We start from the raw sequence: 21911 nt of genomic DNA on the forward strand, positions 1-21911 counted from the left end.
CCAGTTCAGGGGTGACCCTGACCCTGTGTGTCCCCAGTCCAGGGGTGACCCCAGCCCTAGGTGCTCCCAGTCCAGGGGTGACCCCAGCTCTAGGTGCTCCCAGTCCAGGGGTGACCCCGGCCCTGGGTGCTCCCAGTCCAGGGGTGACCCCAGTCCTTGGTGTCCCCAGTCCAGGGGTGACCCCGTCCCTAGGTGCTCCCAGTCCAGGGGTGACCCTGTCCCTAGGTGCTCCCAGTCCAGGGGTGACCTCAGTCCTTGGTGTCCCCAGTCCAGGGGTGACCCCATCCCTAGGTGCTCCCAGTCCAGGGGTGACCCCGTCCCTAGGTGCTCCGAGTCCAGGGGTGACCCCAGTCCTTGCTGTCCCCAGTCCAGGGGTGACCCCAGTCCATGGTGTCCCCAGTCCAGGGGTGACGCCAGTCCAAGGTGTCCCCAACCAGGGGTAACCTCAGCTCTGGGTGATCTCAGCCCTGCCACGTCCCCAGCAAGGGGTGTCCCACACCACCTGCCCTCAGCAACCCTGCAGAATCCTGCTTGTCCATGCACACAATTTTAGGCAATTTCAGGCAATTTTTAGGCAATCTTCGGCAATTTTCTCCCGCAAGCCCCTGCCAGCTGCTCCCCCCGTGGGCAAATTCAGCTTTGCCACGGGGCTGGGGGTTGGAGGAGGGGGAAGGACCTGCACCCCTCACCCCAAAAAAACCAACCCCCAGCTCCCTGGCAGGAGGTGGCTCCATCCTGGGACAAAGCCACCCCCCAACTCCCCAAAATGTGGTGGTGGGGGGGTGAGTGACCCCACACCCCCAGCCCCAGGCACCGTGTTCCGCCCACCCTGACACAGCCCTTCCAACCCTACCATTTTTTTTTTTTTGTCTATTTTTGCATTTTTCTTAAATAGATCTCTCTCTGAAATAGGTTTTTGTTTGTTTTTTTGTGTGTGTTTTGTTTTTTTAACGTGTGTTTGGACACAAAATAAAGCTTTGGATTTACATGGAAGCTCTTTTCCATGCCACAGAGCCACTTTCCATCCCCACCCCGTGCTTCCTAGCCTCTGCCTTGCCACAAAAAGGTCCTTGGCTACTGAGGGATCCTTGGGGGAGCCCTGCTTACGATGGGAAGATTGGAAACATAATATATATATATTTTTTTTTTTTCTGTTTTTTTTTCTTAAAAAAAGGGAGAGAAACATCTTTAAAGAGAAAAATCGGAGGAAAAGTACTAACTAGATTTTGTGACACTTTCTGTTTTGTTTTTCTTTTTGTTTTGTTTTTGTTTGTTTTCTTTTGTTTTTTTTTGGTTTAGGAGAGTCCTTGCGTGTTACCCTCAGACGACCCTCCTGCTACATTCAATCCTGATGCTTCATTATTTGAATTCTCCTCAAAGTGCTGCTGCTCCTGCCCGTTCCCCTGCAGGGTGTCCTCTGATTCCTGACTCTCCCCACCGGCTTGAAAACTTCCATCTTCGGGGTTCCCCGTCGGGGTAGGAGGCAAACCCCCGGCAGCATCTCTCACCCGGGGCTTCCTGCCCCTCCGGGATGGAATCCCGTTGCATCCATCTTTTTTAAGGTGCCTGTGCAAGTGGTCGGAGCGGACGAAAGTCTTGAAGCAGCTCTCGCACTGGTAGGGCCTCAGCCCGGTGTGGACGCGCATGTGGTTCTTCAAGTCGTAGTTGTGAGCGAAGGCGGCGCCGCACTGCTGGCACAAGTACGGCTTCTCCCCCGTGTGCTTCCTCATGTGGACCTTCAGCTTGTCCTGCCTGGTCAGGGGAGAGAGGGGACGGGGAGGAGAGGAAGGTCAGGAGGGTCAGCATGGGGTTTGGGGTCTGCCTCGTGCCTGATATAGGGGATAGGAGCAGCCACGGTGGGGCTGAGTGGTGGTACGGGGCTGAGCAGCAGGGTGAGGGTGAGAATCACCCAGGATGGGGCTGAGCATTAGGATGGGGCTGAGCAACACCCAGGATGGGGCTGAGCATCACCCAAGATGGGGCTGAGCACTAGGATGGGGCTGAGCATCACCCAGGATGGGGCTGAGCAACACCCAGGATGGGGCTGAGCATTAGGATGGGGCTGAGCATCACCCAAGATGGGGCTGAGCACTAGGATGGGGCTGAGCATCACCCAGGATGGGGCTGAGCAACACCCAGGATGGGGCTGAGCAACACCCAGGATGGGGCTGAGCAACACCCAGGATGGGGCTGAGCATCACCCAGGATGGGCTGAGCATCACCCAGGATGGGGCTGAGCATCACGCAGCGCAGAGCTGAGCACTGGGATGGGGCTGAACATTACCCAGTATGGAGCTGAGCATCACCCAGGATGGAGCTCAGCACCACCCTGTAGAGGGCTGAGCATCACCCAGGATGAGACTGAGCCTCGGGATGGGGCTGAGCACCAGGACAAGGCTGAGCATCACCCAGTACAGGACCAAGCACTGCTCAGTCCAGGGCTCAGAATCAGTATGGGGCTGAGCAACACCCAGATGATGGATGAGATCAACCAGAACAGGGTTGTGCCCGATGGGGCACAGGGCTGGGGGCTCCTGGCAGCTGCCTCAGCTCTCGGGGCCAGGCCTGGGTCCAGCAGCCACTTCCTCCTGCAGGAAAATCCCCAACACCAAACCAGCCCCAGCCCCATGCCCAGGGGAAGCCTCCCTGCTCCCCAGTTGCCCAGCCCAGCCCAGCCACCCCCACCCCTTGAGACATCTCCTGGCAGCAAGAAGGCCCCCCCAGAATCCCAAATCTTCAAGGTTCAAATCACCCAGGATGCATCCACCTCATTTTAAGGCAGCTCCCAGAGGGGCTGGGAAGGGAGGGACCTTACTTAACACAGCAGGGTACACAGCAACTGCTTTTATTTAAAAAAAAAAAAAAAAAAGTTTTAATTTAGATGATTTGTAAAATTTTCTGAGTATTTATAATTTTTCTAAAGTCCTTCTGCCCTTCTTTCAGCAGATTCAGGCACGTTGCCACTCCTCCCCCTGGAAACACAGAGGAACCAGGAAGCTCAAGTGAACAAAAATCAGTGTTAAATGGTGGGGGTGGCAGGGAAACACCCCAGGCAAGCCCCTCCCAGCTCAGCCTTTCACCCCAAAAATTCCTTCAAGAACAGGGGCTGCTCCCCAGAGCCCTGCCCAGGCCTCCCCCACCTGCTCCCACCCATCTCATTTTTAACAGCACAGGGAAGACTTGTCATCAATAAATAAGGAATAAATTAATAGTATTAATAATAAGATCAATTATAATATAAATGGAGTACTGAAAGAAATAAATAATGAATTAAGTAAATAATAAATTATAGGTTGGACTGGATGATCTTATAGGTCTTCTCCAACCTGAATAATTCTATGATTAAAGGGGCTGTCCCTCCATAGGATGAGAAAAGACAGGGCAGGGAAGGAATGCAAAAGAATAATAAAATTAGGGGGAACATTAGGATGATGGAGGGTTTGGTCAGCTTGGCACCCATTTGTACACTGGGGGCTCAGAGATCAGGCTTTGGGCACAGCCAAGGTGCTGGGGGAGAAGCAGCAAAAAGCAACTCATCAGCATGGCCACGAAACCAAAGTGGGGCTGGCAGCATGAGCCAGTGATGTCCCCACCAAAATGGGGGACAGGGCTGGCACAGCCCCGAGGAGAGGGAGCAGGGAACCCACTGTGACTCTGGGCAGCAGCTCCAAGGGGGATTTTCCACCCAGAGCTGTGGGGTGAGACACATCGTGGGGCTCAGCACAGCTCCTCAGCCCTGTCCGGGCTCCTCCGTGCCCAAATGGCAGGAAGCTGCAGGGGGATGTATTTTGGCTGAGAAATGGCACGGCCTTGGGGTACCAGGGAACAGCCTTGTTGAGAGGGACCAGGATAGTGTCCCCTCTGTCCTCTGCAGCTCCAGACCCTCCCAGCAGCCTGCAGGTCCCCATCCCAAACCCGTAGGAGGGTGAGACGGAGAAGCAAGGAGGTGGCACTGCCCCACTGCCCCCTCCTCCCCGTGACAGCCCCGTGGTTCCCCTCATCCCTCCCCAGCAGCGATGGCTGCCAGGGTCCCTGTGGCGTTTCCGCAGCCTCTGGCCATGCCAGGCCCTGGGCAGGGAGGTGCTGGCGTGGCAGGGCGGAGGGCTGGCACCCTGCCCCCACCATTATCTGCATTCCTCAGCGTGGGGCTGGGTGCGGCCCCGGCCGTGGCGGGGAGGGGGCTGGCAGTGCCGTGGGGCAGGACGTGGACTCCATGCACTGGGCCTGGCACCATCTTGCTGGAGCTACCTGTCACCCCCATGGGCACTGGGGACAGCCACCAGGGAAGAGGGTCCTGGGAAGGGAAGCAGGTGGAGGAGGCGAGGCTGTGGTACTTCCGCAGGCAAGGAACAGGCAGGATGGATCCTCTGCCCATAAAGCCCCTTGGCAGGGCTGGGGGGACAACAAGGGTGAGCCCCCCACTCCAGCTCAGCCATCCCAGAGCCCAGGGAGAGGAGGCGGCTCGGCAGGGGCTGGAGGAATGGGAACAATATCCCTTTTCTTCAGCACTCCCGTGGCAGAGGGAAGGAGTGGAGGAACCCTGGTTAGAAACAGTGCCCGGGTGAACGCCCCCGGGGAGCTGGAGCAAGGAACCAGGGGGGGACTGTGCAGGGCTCAGCCCACCAGGGGTCACGGACACACGTGGTGGGGGCTTCAGCCTCTTCCCAAGCCAACTACCAGCCACTGGAACTCCACTCATCCCAAGGTCCCATTTCTAAATGACTCTCTGAATCTTGCCTCAAACCTGATGGAAATACCAAGGGCTGCAGTGCTGTTTAATCAACCACATTATTTGGCCTCCACAAAACGCTGGGGTCTGGCCAGGTTTCCAGCAGAGCTCAGCAATTCAGGACACTGGGATGGTGTAGCACTGGCTATCAAGACAAGCCCTGGGAGACATCTCAAGAGCCAGACACCCAAATTGCTCATCTCTCTGGAAAACTCTGGCCTTCATACCCAACTTGCCTGTAAAGAAGGAAATTAGTCAAGCAGGTGAGAGAAACGCAGCAACAGCCCCCGAGGAAAGTCAAGAGCTGGTTTTGTGTGACTGTCCCCTCTCCTTACCTGGTGAATCGGACTTTGCAGATGTTGCACTCGTAGGGCTTCTCCCCAGTGTGGGTGCGGATGTGGCGTGGCAGCTTGCCAGCCCCCTGGATCACCTTATCACAGATGGGGCACTTTTGGAATGCTTTTGCCCTGATCTTTTTCTCCACCTTCTGGGACCAGGACGGATAGACATCGCCCTCACTCGAACTGCCGAAATATTTCAAGTAATAATCCATGACCCCGTCGTCATCCTTTCGGTCATCCTCCCCGAGCTGCTGTCTCCCCACGGAATTCATCATTTGCTGCAGCAGGGCACTGGCAGCCAAGCCATCCTCCACCTTCACGTCATCCTCCATCTCCGATCCAACAGGAACGAAGCTGGGAGAGTCGCCGGCTTCCTGCTGGTCTAGAGGCCCCCCCGGGGTCCCCTCCTCTTCTCCTGGTGTGGGCAGGCCACGGCTGCTGTAATGTCCGTTCTGAGAAGGTGAAAACAAGGAGCCAGGAGCTGCCGCCGCCGCCGCCTCCTCCTCCTCTCTGTCCAGCCACATGGCTGGGTTGCTGTCAGGATCACAGTCATTCGCCTTTGGTCTTTCATTTAGGGAGGCTTGCGAGTAGAAGTCCATGCCATTGCAGTCCAGCTCCTCCTCCTCCTCTTTGCATTGGAAGTTCAGTTTCTGAAGGTCTCTCAACTCTGGGTTGGTCCACGGAAAGCTGCCTTGGTGGCCATTGACGGGGTTGCTCTGGAAGAACTCCAGGTACTCTTTTGCTCTGAGATGGTTCCTCTGATCAATTTGATCTACTGTATCCATCTGGTCATTTTTGGCCAGAATCTTCCTGTCCAGGAGATCTGTACAAACATCCCTTACCGCCGGGATCTCCAGCAGTGTGGCGGCGTTGAGGATGTCGTTGACGTTGGAAGTGCTGACAGTGAGGGTCGCGGTGTAAGCGAACTCCAGCAGAGCCGACAAGGCATCTGCACTCACAAAGTCTATCTCATACACGTTTTGCTGGTCCACCACTAACCCTGAGGTGAAGAGCTTCTTGAAGTACTGGCTACAGGCTGCCAGGACGGAGCGGTGGGTGGGGAACTCCTGGCCTTCCACCAAGATGACCACGTCGCACAACAGTCCGTTGTTTCTCTGCTCATTCAAACTGCTGAGGATGTCGCTGCTGTGATCGGGGAACGGGATCCCTATGGGGCCGTCCACGCCACCCGCCATCTTCGATGCAAAAGGCTGAGAGAGAAGGAGGAAAAAGCAGTGAGTCACAGGGGCCCGGGCTGCTCGGAGGCATCACATCGTGCAGGCAAACTCCTGATGTGGAGCAGGTACCTGTCTGCTGCTGCCCTGCAGCAAGCACCATCCATCGGCTCCCGTGCCCTCCACGCCTCTCGAGGTCACCATCCCGCCTGGCATTTAAAACACATCCCCAGCAGCAGGCAGGATGGACCCGTGCTTACCTTTGCTCTGGGAAAGGAGGAGGAGAAACACAACCCAGGTGCTCTCCGAGGCTGGAAGAACAGCTGAATTAGCACAGACCTGGGCCAAGGCTAGCAAGCCTTGACAAGGACCAGGACTCCTGCATCCAGGCAGCATCTGGACAGTGCTGGCAGGTACACCCAGTGTTGGGCTACAGCAGCTCGAGCCTCACCAGTGGACCCCAGCTCACCCCTGGGAATATTTCCCAATCCTATTGCTGCTACTAGAAAACCCCCCTGTTCATTTAGCCTTGTTCTGCCAGCCGAATTCCCAATACAATCATCACAAAATCATTGGGAAAACCATTCCCATGGCTCATCCCTGGGACTGCAGCCACACCTGGCAGATGCTGGTGTCCTCTGGAAAGGGCACAGCAGTCAGTCAGCTCAACACTTGAGAACACCAGTGTGTGGACACAGGGGAGCATCAACCCCCCCAGCCCACTGCTAAGGGCATTTTACAAAAAGCAAAGCTTAAATTCTTAAAGCCCAGTCACTCCCTGTGCCTGCCCCAGGAACAGAAGCCTCTGGGGTGGACAGAGAGGCCAGAAGAGGAGCCTGCTCTCACCACACACTGGCACCAGCCCCCCTGCATCTCAAATAGGTTCCATCAGAAGCAGCAGTTTTTTTTTTTCCAGTGCCCAGGGTTTGTTTGGGAAAGGTAAATAATAAATAAGTTATTCCCAATGTGCTCACACAAAAGATACAGATCCACTTGACTTTAAACACATCCTCTCTCCAAAGGCTGGAAAAGCCACAAGGAGCTGAGCAGCTCCATGAGGAAGGACTGCACCTTCACCAGGAGAGGGACCAGATAGGGGGCAACAGAAAACCTGTCCAGCTTCCCCCCCTGCCCGTCCTCACTGAGGTCCTTAACTTCTCCCAGGCACCAAAATTGAGAATACTGTTTCCCTCTTCTCTATCCCATGCAGTAAAGCCGTGCACTCCCTGCAGCAGAGATGAGAAATCAATGTATTTGCCCCTCCCCAGCCCAAGCCCAGGGATCCCCAGGGGCCGACAGAACCTGCAGCACATCCACAGGTGAATGATTTGGTTCATAAAACCTCGGCACAAGCGTAAGGATCAAAGTCCTCAGTTTTACAGGTGGGGAAACTGAGGCAAAGGGGGAAGTGGCCTGCCCAACACGACAAGGAAGGGGTGGTGGGGGGATGGATGAGTCAGGAGCACATCCAGAACAGAAGTAATTATACAGGAAGCAACTCCCAGCACTGCGGTAGAGCATGGGGAGCTAGCAACCAGGTTGCAAAACAACGCCTGCTTCCCGACACACACACACACACCCCCCACCCCCACTGGGGGCTGACCTGCACATTTCTCAGTACTTCTTCATTTTTGCTTATTTAAAAAAAAAACAAAAAACAAACACAAACTTCATTAACCAAAGGGAAAAGAAGGAATTTCTGCACCTTCTGGTTTCATACGAGAGCGCAGAAGGCAGTTCTGTGGCACTTCCAGTCTGTGAAAACCAAATTTGAAGTAAACCCCTCAATATTAAACAACAAATGCAGGAACCACCATCAAGCTCACCACAGAAATGGGATGGGGGGTTCAAAGTGAGAAGGAAGGACCAGGAGAGCCAGGTGGGATGCACAGGGCAGGTGAATATTCTGTCCTGAAGACCAAGCACTGAAGCAAGGACTTCCCCAGGACTCCTGGAGCATGGGCACCAACTCCAGAGCTGGCTCTGGGGCTCTTCCAGGTAGGACCTGAACTTGAAGCTGAATTTCCCCTTCTTTTTTTTTTTTTTTTTTTTTTAAATAAAAGGTTCTCACTAAGAGGGAAAAGGCCATTTGACAGCTGAGCTCAGCTTGGGGACCAGGAGAGCCAACAGCGCTCTGAATTACAGCACTGGCTTCAGGTGTGACCTTGGTCAAGGTCACCACATCTCTGCATCCTAGAGGGGGTTCAAGGGACCATCCCTGGCCTCCAAGAGACCCCAGCCTTCCCCTCAAGCCTCCTGAGTGCCTGGGCTATAACAGTAGAGGCCTCCACTGCCTCACCATCACTTGCCCCATTCCCACCAGGCCAGAGCTCCCCAAGCCCCTGCAGCCTGAGCCATCACAGCACCCCAAAAAAGCAGCTCTGGGGTCTGCCCACCCCCTAACACCTCCACACCCTGAAAATGGTATTAGAGCCTTTGCTCCCTCCTTTCCCTTCTAGATTAAGATGCTTTATGAAGATTTCCCCCACCCCCCTAAAGAGAATTTGAGCTGCGTGAAGCATTTTGAAGCTTCAGGCAACAGCCTTCTGGGCAGGAAAGCTTCCCCACCCACACAGCCAGGCTTTGTTGGCTCTGGTGCCCAGCTCGGGGGACCAAGGGGGTCTGGGGGAGCGAGTCAGGCCAAGGGGGCAAGGTCACCCCCCCCTCACCAGTCAGGGGACTGGGACAATCAGCAGGACAGTGTGGGAACGGCTGCAGGGTCATGAGACTGCCGAGGGCTGGCATGGAAAGTTGTACAACTTTGCAACTCATTTTCCTCACACAACACACCCTTTGTGTCCCTCCTCTGTGGTGGCTGAGAACATCGAGGGGCAAATGGGCTGCCCCAAGCCCCCCCAGGAACAGCCACAGCCAGAGACCACCAGGCTCCTTCCTTGGGTGCTACACCCAGCCCTTAAAAAAAAATAAATTGCACCCTGGTTCCTCTTCAGGAGGGTGAACATCCAGAGCATTAAAGCCCATGAAGAGCTGGGTGGCTCAGGGGATTAGTAACAAGAGATGGAGCCTTCCACCTTCAAAAAAAAAAAAAAACAAAAAAACCCAACCCACCAGGACTAGGCACAGGACACAAACTCCATGTCAGAAGGTTGGGTGAAATCCCCTTGGAAAGGACTTTCAGGTGACAAGGGACAGAAAAACACTGGCATGACAACTAGCTAGTCCCCTCTTTGGCATGAATAAGGTCTGAATGGGCCACCAAAGGGGAGCTTCAACTACTGACCTAAATTTTCCAGGCAGCTCTTTTCTCTCTCTACACCCCTGAAAAGGCACAAGACACTTGGCCCAGACTGCACGTCTCTGCAGGGCTGCAAAGATGCCACATTTCACTCCAAAGTGGTTGAGCTTGAGAAGGTTGGAGAACACCCTCAGATACAACTCACAGCAGCTGAGGGAGCATCATCAACTTAAAATATGGTCCTGTTTGAAACATGGAGTTTACAACAATACCAGAGCTCTCAAATTTATTTACAAACCTGGCATGACACGATGCGCATCCCTAACTACTCAGCTAACTCTAGCATCTCCAGGAGACCAATGCAACCAAGCTCCAGCTATCCCCAGCTCTGTCAGGTCAGCCCAACACAAACACGGCCTGATTCCAGGCAGGAAAATACCAATTTTTGTGCAAGATGGGCTGCTGAGCACTGAGTGAGGGAAGCCTTCACCTCCCCAAGACGCTGCTCATCTCAGCTGACTGGTTTCACCACGACTGCCGTTTGATGCTGCTCCTCAAGCCTAAAAAGTTCTTTTCTTATGTTCAGGTTATCACCTTGCTCCTCTCAGACCTACCAGCCAAGCTGCAAAAGAGCAGAAGAGAGAGTGAACCAAAACCCCTGAGCTTGCACCTGACTCACCTCGAGTCCAGCAGGATGTCACCCAATCACCTTCCTACCCCAGTGCTGGAATTTGACATTTACATTCAAATGAGACGACCACATTAAGATGGGATCACAACCAGAAGTGCTGACAAAACACTACTTAATTACTAGTTTCCCACATCATCTCAGTAGGTTGGTTTTGGTTTTTTTTTTTTTTTTTGCTTTTGCTTCTCTGTGTTGCTTTAAAATTGAGCTGGGGGAAGAGAGGAACCTGAGCAGCTTGCAAGGACTCTGAAATATGCAGGTATCGGGTGGAAGAGTTAAGTCACATCTGGTTAACTGGGTAACAGCCAAGGCTTTCAACCTGTTCTTCATCCGGAAAAGATCCCAAATCTCTTTACAAAGGCAGGGCTCTCCTCTCCAGCAGAGGCACCACCCACTCCAGCAGCACCCATGAGAAGATTGAGCAACAACTCCAAAGCTGCTCCGGGCAGGAAAGGGAAAAATTATCATTGCTTTTTCCACCCAGCACTGGGCAAGATGGCTTTAGGGCACTGCTACAATCCACACTGCGAGGTTTCCTGGGAATAACTCTGTTTTGGGCTGTGGCACGTGGTTATCTGCTTCCTGCAACTCAAGGAATGGGGATCACAAGTCTCCATGCCCAGTTTTTTTTGAGGAAATGAACAGCTGAGAGCGTCAGGGCAAGCTTTGCAGCAGCCCCTGTTGTGTGTTAGAAAAGAATCATTAAAATAATGTTGCTATATGAAAAAAAAACCCTGAACAAAAGTCAGTGGTTTGCTGTCCAAGGCACAAACATTATGCTAGCCCTCACTCCCCCACTGCCAGGAGAAATGGGCATTTTTTCCCTATGAATAGCTCACCCCAATTATAGGTCACACAACACAAGTCCTTGTCTCTTCACTTTGTATTTCTGAAGCAATAGTCCCAGTTCCCCCTTTCCTTCTTCCAGCTGCAGGGACACATGTGTAAGTCTGGGTCCCTTGAGATAAAAAGCAGCTCTCCAGTCTTTTGGAGCATGAGCCATCATCTCTGCTGACACCAAGTTCTGCAACATCCCAAGGACAAGCCCAAGCAGGTCTCCCCTTTGCCCAGGATCCACCCTAAACTATGCAGAGGCCTGGGGAAACACACCTAGCACGCAGCAGCAGAAAGCCAAAAAGGTGGGAAGATGGTAGGCAGGAGGAAATGAAGGAGGGTGTTTTGCCTGCTTGGGAAAAGTCACTTTTCCAACCACTCTATGGTGCTGTTAAAATTCAACTGCTCTCTTAAAGGAATGTGCTGCTGGCAGTTTAGTGCCAAACTATCTGAATTATGTGGACCTGCAAAGCAAATGCATGTTCTTGAGAGGAAGACCCTGAACATCAACAGGAGCAAACTCCATTGTATGAAAAAAAAAATTAAGATTAAAAGCACTCTTTTGAAAAAAATAAATTTAAATTATTTTATAATGTTAACAGGGAGCCATTTTGGGGGGTTTAGCAGGTATTTATTGAGCTAATTTATTGAGGTATCAACAGCAAAAAGAAAGAACTCAAGCTGTCTTGGCTGGACATGGCATCTGGGGTAAAACACCAGAGGACACGTACAGCATGACCGAGATCATGCAGCTATTGAAGTGAAGAGATCAGAGTGGAATCAGCATCCTGCAAATATCTGTGGCCTCTGGGTGGACAATATCACTCTGTGTTCTACACAGGGACATCCCCTCCAGCCCCCCACAACCCTTTCTGAAGGCACCGACTCTGGGAAGCATCTTCTTCTCCCATGCCTCTGCCCCAGCTCTCCCTCAATGCAGGGTCTCTGTTAGAGCCACGAAGAATCATCTAAGGAATGAGACTGACCACATCAGGAGGGTTTGGTAGGCACTGGGCTCCTGACCACACAACCAGCCCTCCAAAGGCTCTTCAAAGCTGGGTGGTTTTGTTCTGATCCTTCTGAAGCTCAGAGCTTTCCGAGCACCCCGCTTCGATGTCTCAAATTTAACATCAAGTGGAAAAACAACCCCTGTGCCACGACAATACCTGAGCAGGCAGCTCCAGCTCCTCAGTTACAGCCCAACCACCCGGTGTTTCAGCCCAACCCGATGAACCCGCCACCACTATCAGGTAAGCAAAACAGCCAGGGCTTTCCCTGCTGCTGCCAGGTCTGACCTGCCAGGGAGGTTTGCCTCTCCTGACTGTCTAGAAACATGTGCCTAGGCAGCGTAGGAAGCTCCAGCACACAGACAAGCCTCATTCTAGGATGGTTTCACCCCAAATAGGTGTCTCAGATAGAAGGAAATCCACCCAAAAAACCTGGGGATACACCAACAGCATGGATCAACATCAGATCCCTCATCTTAGAGGAGCCAAAGCCTTTTACAAGCTACGTATTGACAGGGAAGAAACACCTAATACACCACAGAAACAACAATCTCTGGGGCAGGATGCACAACGATTTAGAAGCTGAGAAGCTCAGGCAGGAAAAGAGAATCCCACATCCTGCTACCACTGCCAAGGGAACCCTGGTAGGAAGAATATCTGGTAATTTCTCCCACAGAAGTTGGGACAGAGTGCTGGAATCGAACATCCCTAAATGAGCATCATGGGAACCTGAATGACCACAAGTAATAAAGAACTTTGATTTTCTCCAAAACAACAACAAAGTCCTAACCATCTCCCTCCTCCCACTGCCGAGCACCTCTGTGGGAGCAGTGCCAGGAGTTGGTTTTTGCTGTGGTGCTCTCCTCTGCTGGGCTGGCCAAAAGGGACAGATTTGCAGAGCTGGTGGAGCAAGGACAGCCCTCCCCCAGAGGCCATCCAGCCATTTCCTTGCTCGGGACCGGCTGTATCCTGTCCTCATCCAGAGGAGCCTGTGCAGGTCTGATAGATTTGGCAGAGCATCTAAATCGGGCTGGAAGAGCTGCATTGAAGAATTTGGGATGAAGAAGTCCCAAGCCCATGTTATACCAGTGTTTCAGCTCAGATGTGGAACCAGGCTATGAAAGAAAGACCACCAAGCCTCTCATCATGGTGACACACCACCAGCAGCTCATGGATGGACAGGTTTTGGGAGTAATTCAGCAATCACACTGCCACCTCAAGCAAACGGTGGCCAGTTGTAAGTATCTACAAGAACCCAATTGAAATTTTACACCTCATCTCATTTATAATCTTCTCAAACCCACCCCAAGCCCTTACCAGTGTGTCAGCAACACGAAGAAGTGAAGAACTTCATCAAGACACCTCAGTGGTGTTACAGTGACCACGTGTGCCAAGACAACTGGAGCTAGAGTGACTGTAACTGAGCTGCTGAATCCTGCTGGCAGCAGCAGGCTGCAAGCAAGAGGCAGGAGAGATGGTGTGACCACGATGGAGCAGTGAGATAATGACTACCCAGGTAGAGCTGTCTCCATAGTGCTGTTAGTGAGACGCTGGAGGTCTGGGATTCCTCACCAGGCTAGAGGAAATCATTAGGGACACTGCTATGGAGTGCACCAGGAAGAAAAGGGCTTGTTGCCTTTTCATTTTCCAAAACTGCTTGAATTTAAGTGCTATTCACACAAGAGACCAGAGGAGAGATGTGCTAGACGTGGCTTTTTCTAGTAGTGTGGACAGGGAAGGAACAAGTGCTGCTGAGGGAAGAGCTCATGATCACCTTTAAGAAAACCAAATCCAACCAACTGAGCCCCAGCAATCCCAACCCCACTTCCCTCCTTGCCCCTCCAGTCTGGCTCCATCCATTGATCCCAGCTCTGACCTCTAAGTACAACCACAACACAGAGTGCAATGCTACAGCTGACCAGGAGAATTAAACCAAAACCAGCAAAGGGAAAGTCACCTGCTGCAGTGCATAGGGCTCATGCTGACACATCCCCAGTGCCTGGGGAACACTCTGCAACTCCCAGGATGAGTTCTGGGACTTTCACGTAACAGTGGCTTTACCACAGACACAACATGGCTCTGTCTCCAAAGATGCTGGTAGCTGATTTCCACAATTAGACAGGCTGAGAGAGTTGGGGTTGGTCAGCCCAGAGAAGGCTCCAGGGAGCCCTTCCTGGAGAAGAGGCTCCAGGAAAGCTGAAGAGGGACTTTGGACAAGGGCGGGGAACGATGGGACAAGAGGTGATGGCTTTAAACTGGAAGAGGAAGATGGAGGTTGGACATTAGGGAGAAATTCTTTGGTGTGAGGGTGCTGAGCCCCTGGCCCAGGCTGCCCAGAGAAGCTGTGGCTGCCCCATCCCTGGAAGTGTTGAAGGCCCCAGGTTGGATGGGGCTTGGAGCAGCCTGGGCTGTGGGAGGTGTCCCTGACCATGGCAGGGGGTGGGACTGGATGAGCTTTGATATTCCTTCCAAACCAAACCAGTCTTGAGATCCTATGAAACCAGAGGAGGGATGACACACGTCACGCTCCACGACACCGCAGCTGCACACCAGCATCTGCAGCTGGGAAGGGGTCTCCTCCCGGGGCACAGCACAGTGCACAGGGAAGTTTGGTTTCCGCTGCAGCACTGACTACTGACAAAACCCACAACGTGACTTAGCCCCCAGCAGATGCCTCAAGCTGCTCCCTGCCTGCCACGTCACAGTGCTCAGCTCGGCCTCCCCGGCCCACTGCCCCTCCAGACCATCCCTGTGCTGACAGTAACCACCAGGACGTACTAAAACTCCTCCTGTGTTGCAAGGTTAGCTTGAACTGGTTACTCCACCCAGACCTCCTTGCCAATTTTCTCCTTTGTCATCAGAGACTGTATTTAATCCAGCAGGAATGTGCCCGTGTAGCCACAGACCCAAGGCCAGTGTGCGGCCCTTGAACTTCGGGGAGTGCAGGGGTTTATTTTTGTGCTCCCCATCACCATTGCTTTCACTGCACTGGGCTTCTGGGGCCATCACCAACAACTGCTGGTTAACAGGAACTTCTCCACAACACGTCAGAGTGAGCCACCATCCATGGAGGAGGCTGACAGCCACCCTGCAACCCTCAGCCCCTGCTGCAACCCCACCTTTGCTCAGGGAGAGTTGCTCCCAAACCTCCCTCGTGTCCACACACGGAGCCCTCAGCCTGCTGAAATCTTCCCAGAATGGCTGATGGGGCCCACTAAGGACTGGATGGCTGCCCTTGCACTAATGGAAGCTATTTGTTTTGCTGCTGTAACCAACTCTTGGAAAGCCAAGCCCAAGTGTGCCCACGTGCCTGTTGCCGCAGCCCTCCCGATGGGTTTGCTCCCACATAGCTCTGCTGGGGCCATACAGCAAGAGAGCAGCTGCCTACAAAACCACAGTGGGGCTTTTGGGAGGGCCTGCAGAGCACCAAAAGCCCTTGCTGTTTAGCCCCTAGTCCTGCTAAATGCTTTAGAAAGGTGCAGATGTTACATGCGAGGGGAAAAAAAACCACACAAACCATGAAACTGTGCTTTGATCCTGGCTGGAGGAGCAGCCCTTGCCTGGGAAGATGGTGCATGGGGAAGGTTTCTTTTCCAATACAAAAGCTCCACAAGCCTGGAGGCACCAAGATCCACACAGAAATAAGCTGCAAATACTACAAAAAGGCAACATCCAGCCCCTTCAACAAAAGTAACAACCGAAGGCTTGAGACACCATCGGTTTCAACCACCTGTTCAGCAAAGCAAGAGGGATTCAGGGTCACCATCATATCTGGGCTGCTCAAGGCTGGATGAAAAACAGGAGCTTCTGTGGTTTGTAATTTCTACACTCTGCTCCCCTTCAGAGACCAGGTATGGCCACAGACCAGCAGAAGGACAAATCCTTCACTTGCCATTCCAGCCAAAATCTCCACAAGTCACCACTGGTGTTTTCCCTGAGAAAGGCCAATAGCACCTGCACCCCTTCACACCACATTCCCACAGCTTCTCTCCATCTCTTAAACCAAGAAAACCACAAGAACTGCTCAAATCCCAAATCCCCACCCATTCCCACAGCCCTTCCCCCACCCAGCACCCATCCCTTTCCTGACCTGCTCCTTGCATGCCCAACTCCTCCTGAGCCCCAAAATCAACCTGTCGCTCTCCCACCTCACAGCCATGGCTCAGCTTCTCCTTTCCAGCCATCACGTCCTCCCCTCCAATGGACCTGAATTCAGCGTCCATGTCGGAGCTCTGGCACTAAACTAACTGCCTCAAGTGGTGGTGTGAAGACCAGTCACCTTTTCCACACCAGGAAAGGGTTAAAAAAAAAAAAAAAAAAGAATAGGAATAAGATTGGAGTTTACTGACAAAGCAGAGCATACCGGGCAGGGCAGTCCCGTATGTAATTCCTAGTTTGCAGCCAGCCACACAGCTCGACTCGCTGTTCTCGGCTCCACGCGACGTGCAAAAGAGAATCCCAAGAGCAAGCATGCCACAGGCTTCATCCCTGGCAAAGCTGTCCTGCCATGGAGCTCTTTCCTTCCCTCCTCGGCGCACGACCAGGCAGCAGCGCGGGGATGAAGGGAGGGAACGCTGAACCGGTACCGCATGTACTCTGCCTGTTGGGGCAAGAGGCTCCGAGTAACTAGAGAGCAGCAACCTGTAGCTACAAGCCTACCTTTGACATTTGCCCAGCTTGGTGTTGGGCAGGCATTCAAGCAAATAAACACACACAAATACACCAAAAAAAAAAAAAAAAAAAAAAAAAAAAAAGACATCTACTTACTGGTTTCCAGTTTGCCGGTGGGAAGTAAGTAGGTGCACGAACCAGGAAGGAAACAGGGTGCTCAGCTGTAGTTTAACAGCACACAAAAAGGAATTAAAATGCAGCACCAGATGCTCGAGAGCATCCTCTGCTGTGGGCAAAAAAGCAGGGCAGGAGTCCTTCCTGCAGCAAGAGGATGTCCCGCAGCTTCAGATGGGGAAGCACAGAGCCACAGGGCTGGAAAGCAGGAGGAACATTGTCCTGAGGGTGCTAACCCTTTGTAGGTACAGAAACCACACAGCCAGTGCCGTGTTTCTGTCTGAGCCCCTGCAGGGTTCAAAGAGATTGGCAAAAAAGCACCAGAGCCAGCAAGGCTGCTGCAGATCACACTCCTGACAGCAGGGCCACACAGGTTCTTGAAGGGGTCGGTGAAGCGATGCCGTGGGGAAGCTGCTGACTGCCTGGGGATCTGCAGCTCCTCTCACCACCGTGGCCTTGGCTCCCACCTGCAGCCACGGGGCAGCTCACACCAGTTTCCAGTTTCTCACACCTTGTCACATGAAGAGACGATGCTGATCCCTATAGTTTCCTTCCACCTGCAGCCCGGGGCTGCTGCCCAAACCCTCCCAGGAAGATTTACAAGTCCCTCAGACAGCCGTGTCTCCAGGAAAGAAGGAGCCCCACTACAAACTGAGGCACAAAGATGACTTTTGCACCATGGAAGTCACGTTCAGCCTCTGCTAGAGGAGCCAGCAGTGACACCGGGCAGGCAGGGAAACTGAAACTATGCGAGGAGGGAAGATGATCCGGCCAGGGAGCCGGATGGGAAACAATCGTCCCTGGATACTTGCAGAGGATCCCAATGCTCATCTGACCTCATTTGCTCCTGCTCTGACGTCCTACCCGAGCTGCTCCGGGACTGCTGGATGCTCCAGGCACAGGTATGGGGACAGACACATGGCTCAGGCTGCTCAGGAGGCAGCACCGAACACAAACAGGCACCAGTTGGATCAAAGGGTCATGGGATTGGATATAAATGCTTCTCTTCATCCAAGAGACTGAATGTCTTCCTCCCTTTCCCGAGTTTTGCTCCTCAAGAGGCTTTTAATTACAGATTGAAAGTAGGCTCTTCAAATTTGAGGTTAAGGCTGGTTGAGAGTAAAGTTAAGAGCAACAGTTTAGTGCTCACTACGCAAGATAACGAGTACTGCTCTAATTGTTTGCCACACAAGTCTTCTCTTTCAATAAATGCAGCATCCTGAGACTGGGAAAAACCCTCAAGTGTCAGTTTTAATCAAGATTAAACCAGAGTTCTCAAGCATTTAGGCTCCCTCTCAAATGCAGACCAGGAATTTCACAGCCCCTTCCTCAAGCTTTTAGGTTGGACACCTGCAGGGGAACCCAGTTCTGCAGAGTGCAAACCCAGCAGTTGGGCAGCACCAAAGGAGGTCTGGAGTAAGCCAGACAGCACAGATCAACACAGCACCAGGATAGAAGCAGAAATTTCTTCCCTGATTTGCGTCCCATGCCCACATCCAGATTCTCACACTGGGAAAACAACTGGAATTTCCAATTCTGCTTTAAAAGTCACAAAATGCAAAGCAAACCCCACTGTGCTCGCCACGCCAGATCCATTCCACCCAACCACTGCTGGCCCACCACCTCCTCAAAGCTCTTTAATTCATCCCATGATATGGCTAAAGATCACCATCAGATCTGAGACCACAATGCAAAAGGATTCATAGATGAGCAAAACCTTAATAAGAGTAACACTAAAAAAAAAGGCCTAAGAGTTGCAGATCAGCAGAAAACCAGGAGCTACTTTCATTCACCACCAGATTTAAAGAGCTCCTGCCTTGCAAAACCTTCCCAAGTTAGTAACGCAATTAAGGCTTGGTGGAAAAATCCCACCATCTCACCCATGTTTGGGTTGTGCCTCTTCACTCCCTCTTTCACCAGAACAAGCCTAAACAGGGGCCAGAATGAATATTAAACAAGAACGGCTCCTCTCTAATAAACTGCTCAGTTTCTCACTGCCTCTCCTGACTTTTTTTTTTTTTTTTTGAAGTTGTTTAAATATAACAGCTCCAGCAAACCCTCAGAACTAAGCCAGCCTGCCTTTTCCTGAGCAGCCTTTCAGAAGTGCCCACGTGCTGCAATTTCCCACCAGGACCAGCAGAAACATTCAGAAATAAAACATTTTCTTAAAATAAAAAAGATTTAAAAAAAAAAAAAAGAAAAAAAAAAGACACCAAACACTTTTCTAAACGACAGGATGACATTTTAGCTCAGCTGCTACACTGCATACAACTTCAACCCTCATTAGGTTGTAAATTCTTCTAGGAAGAACCTTTCTCTACCCATGTGCATAAAGTTCTTACATAAGAAGTTATGGTTTCGATAGCCATGACAATTAACAGCATGGGGAACACTGCTAATCTTCAACTCCAACCAGCAGCAAACTCTTACCAAGAGTCCTTGAGTTGAGCTTGCTGCCCCAGGAGGTCCCCAGGAGGCCGGGGAGAACCAGCCGAGGGACGAGCGGTCACACTGGTTGCTGGTGCATGACAGGAACTCTTGTTTTCAAACACACAAACACCAGGATTTAAAAGTTCTGCTAAGAGGAAGCCCTGGGGGTGCTGGGAGGTCCTGCTCCAGGCCTAGCTCCAAAGGGCTTTTCCCACACTACAGAAACAACACAAGGGCAGCACCCAGCTCTCCTGTTGCACACCACGGGCACAGCACCAATCTGCCCCTGACTTTGCCTCTTGCCATCAGGCTCACAAACACAGGGCTCCGGGGGGGCCACAACCTTCAGATCTATCTCAGGAGCTTTGGGCACACAGGAGGCTCATTGCCAACCCACCAGCTCAAACTCAAGAGCCTTGAGATGGGGACGGAGCAGAGGAGAAGCGTCCCGGCCTTGGCCAAGCAGAGAGGCTTTCTCTCTGCTGCTGGAGGGGATGCTGCCCTCATGTCACCTTCCCTGTCACCCCCACAACCACTCGCCGGCCTTGGCTGCTGCGTAGCTCCCGTGGCGGGCAGAGAAGCTTATCCCCTCTTCAGGGCAGCCCTACGCAGGGCCCAGCTCCAGGGCCCCAAACCCCCGAGGGGGGGGGATTTATCGCTGCCAACCGCCACTGGCTGCCCGACCCCCCTCTCCCCCCCTCTGCGCACGGGGGGTGGCTGCGGAGCCGGCCGGGGGGAGATAAGGAAGGGGTGGGGACAAAAAAAAAAAAATATACTCATAAAAAATTACCCCTCGGAAGGCAGGCAGGGGGAGAGCGGGCGGGCCGGGCCGGCCTCCCCCCGGGGTGACGACCTTGGGGTGCTCGGGGGAGGGAGGGAGGGAGCGGCCCGCGCCCCCGCAACGGGACTGGGCCGGCAGGACGCCCGCCCCGGGGACCCCCACCAGCAGCAAGGCCCCCCCCGCCCCCCTTTCCCCCTTCCCCCCCATCGCGGGGTCGGGCCGGGCCGGGCCGAGCCTTCCCCCCCCCGCCCCCTCCGCGGCCGCTGGCGGCGGGGCCCACAGGGAGCCTTGGCCGAGCGCCACGACCCCACCCTTCCCCCCGGGGCGGGCCGCGCCAATGGAGGCCGGGGGGGGAGGGGGCGAGGGGCGCGCAGGGGAGGTGCTGGCCCCGCGGCCGCTCTCCCGGGCTCCCTCGGGCCGGGGCTGTGGTCGGGGGGGGGCCGGGGGCGCGGTCGGTCCGCGGGGGCAGCACAGGCCCCGCCGCGCCTGTCCTCGGCCACCCCGCACCCCGCCCGCCATGGGCCGGGAGGCGGCGGGCGGGCGGTGGGCGGAGGGCGCGCCCCGATTGGCCCCGCCCGCTGCCCATCAACACGCCTCCTACTCGCCGCGCCCGCTGAGGATGCTGGGAGATGTAGTCCGACAGAGGCCTCGCACCTGCGGGGCGGCACGGCCGCTGCACTACAACTCCCAGGAGCCCTCGCGCAGGCCCCCCACCCCGCCCCGCCCAGCCCTCCCCCCCCCCCCCCCGCAACCCCCCCCTCCCGCGACCCCCCCAGCGCGGCCCGGCCAGTACAACGTATGCAGGGGGGAACGGAGCGAGGGGGGGGGCTGAGGGGGGGGGCAGCTGCCCCAGTCCGCCCCCCTCTCCGCAGACCCCCCCGACCCCTCCGACCCCCCACCCCCCCAGCCCCGCGCTGCCCCGAGGTGGGGGGGGTATCGGGCCTCCATTACTCCCCCTCTCCGGGGCCCGACCTCCCCCCCCCCCCCTCGCCCCCCCTCCCCACCGTACCGGGTGGGGGCCGAGCGGTCGAGCGAGCGGTCGGCCGCGCCGTGCCGAGCCGGGCCGGCCGGCCGTGCGGGCGGAGCAGGCTCTGGCCGCCCCGCGGGAGCTGCTCGCCGAGGCCCGTATGGCGGCTCCTTCCTGCTCCGGCCGGGCCGCCCCGCTCTTAAAGGGGCCGCGCGCCGCCCCCCCCCCCGCCCCCCGCGCCGCCGCCTCGGGCCGCGGCCTCCAGCCGGGGGGGGCGCCCCCGCCCCGCAGAGCAGCGCGCAGGGGAGGGCGGGGGGTGCGGGGGACCCCGGGGAGACCCCCAGACCCCTCACCCCCCACCCGGCAGAGCCCCGTCCCACCCGGGGCACCCCAGTGTCACCACCACCAACCCCCCCCCTGCGTGTGACCTCACAGGGCACCTCCCGTGTCCCCAGGCCCACCCGTGTCACCCCGTGAGGCGCCCCCAGACTCACTTTTGTCACCCCCACCCCTCGTTGTCACCCCACGCGGCACCTCCGAGTCACCTCCCAACCTTCCCCCCCGTTGTCACCTCACAGGGCACCTCTCCATGCTCCCAGTCCCACCGGTGTCAGCACCATGTCACCCCATGGGCCACCTCCCCGTCCCCTCAACGCCCCCCGTGTGCCTCCCCCCCCGTGTCACCCCATGGGGGCACTTCCCAAGGACCCCCAAACTCACTCGTGTGGCCCAACAGAGCACCTCTCTGTACCCCCAGCCCCTGCACCCCATCACCCTCTGTCACCCGTGGCACCTCCATGTCACCCCTCCTCCTCCTGTGTCCCCCTCGTGTCCCTCAGGATCCCCCACCCAATTGTCCCCAGACTCCCTCCTACACTGGGAAGGGGACACGAAAGAGCAGGCTCTGCCCCAAGGTCATGGTGGGACAGGGACAGGGGACAAGGGACAGGACAAACCTGCCAAGCCACCATCTCCAGG

The 21911-nt window shown here is 54.8% G+C and overlaps 1 protein-coding gene across 5 annotated transcripts; it reads right to left on the bottom strand.

The window, feature by feature from the left end:
* Window positions 1–894: 894 nt before the first annotated feature.
* Window positions 895–21115, bottom strand: ZBTB7A (zinc finger and BTB domain containing 7A). 5 transcript variants are annotated; one of them, XM_030466451.1, is made up of 5 exons: window positions 20976–20992; window positions 16738–16802; window positions 16334–16570; window positions 5065–6281; window positions 895–1752 (listed from the first exon to the last, which is right to left on the bottom strand). In XM_030466451.1, the coding sequence occupies exons 4-5, from the start codon at window positions 6264–6266 to the stop codon at window positions 1296–1298; spliced, it is 1659 nt and encodes a 552-aa protein (XP_030322311.1). In that variant the 5' UTR covers window positions 6267–6281; window positions 16334–16570; window positions 16738–16802; window positions 20976–20992; the 3' UTR covers window positions 895–1295. The 5 variants fall into 5 exon arrangements, with proteins under 5 accessions (XP_030322311.1, XP_030322310.1, XP_030322312.1 ...); XM_030466450.1 differs by lacking the exon at window positions 20976–20992 and adding an exon at window positions 19186–19750 and having other exon boundaries at window positions 16738–17864; XM_030466452.1 differs by lacking the exon at window positions 16738–16802 and having other exon boundaries at window positions 20976–21031.
* Between the last annotated feature and the right edge of the window lie 796 nt (window positions 21116–21911).

Source organism: Calypte anna, chromosome 28, assembly GCF_003957555.1.
Source record: "Calypte anna isolate BGI_N300 chromosome 28, bCalAnn1_v1.p, whole genome shotgun sequence".
Taxonomy (NCBI): domain Eukaryota; kingdom Metazoa; phylum Chordata; class Aves; order Apodiformes; family Trochilidae; genus Calypte; species Calypte anna.

Coding starts and splice junctions, on each gene's coding strand:
- ZBTB7A (XM_030466449.1), bottom strand. CDS start 6,266: ATGGCGGGTGGCGTGGACGGCCCCATAGGGATCCCGTTCCCCGATCAC. Junction 1,753..5,064: donor TGCAAAGTCCGATTCACCAG/GTAAGGAGAGGG, acceptor TCCCCTGACCAG/GCAGGACAAGCTGAAGGTCC.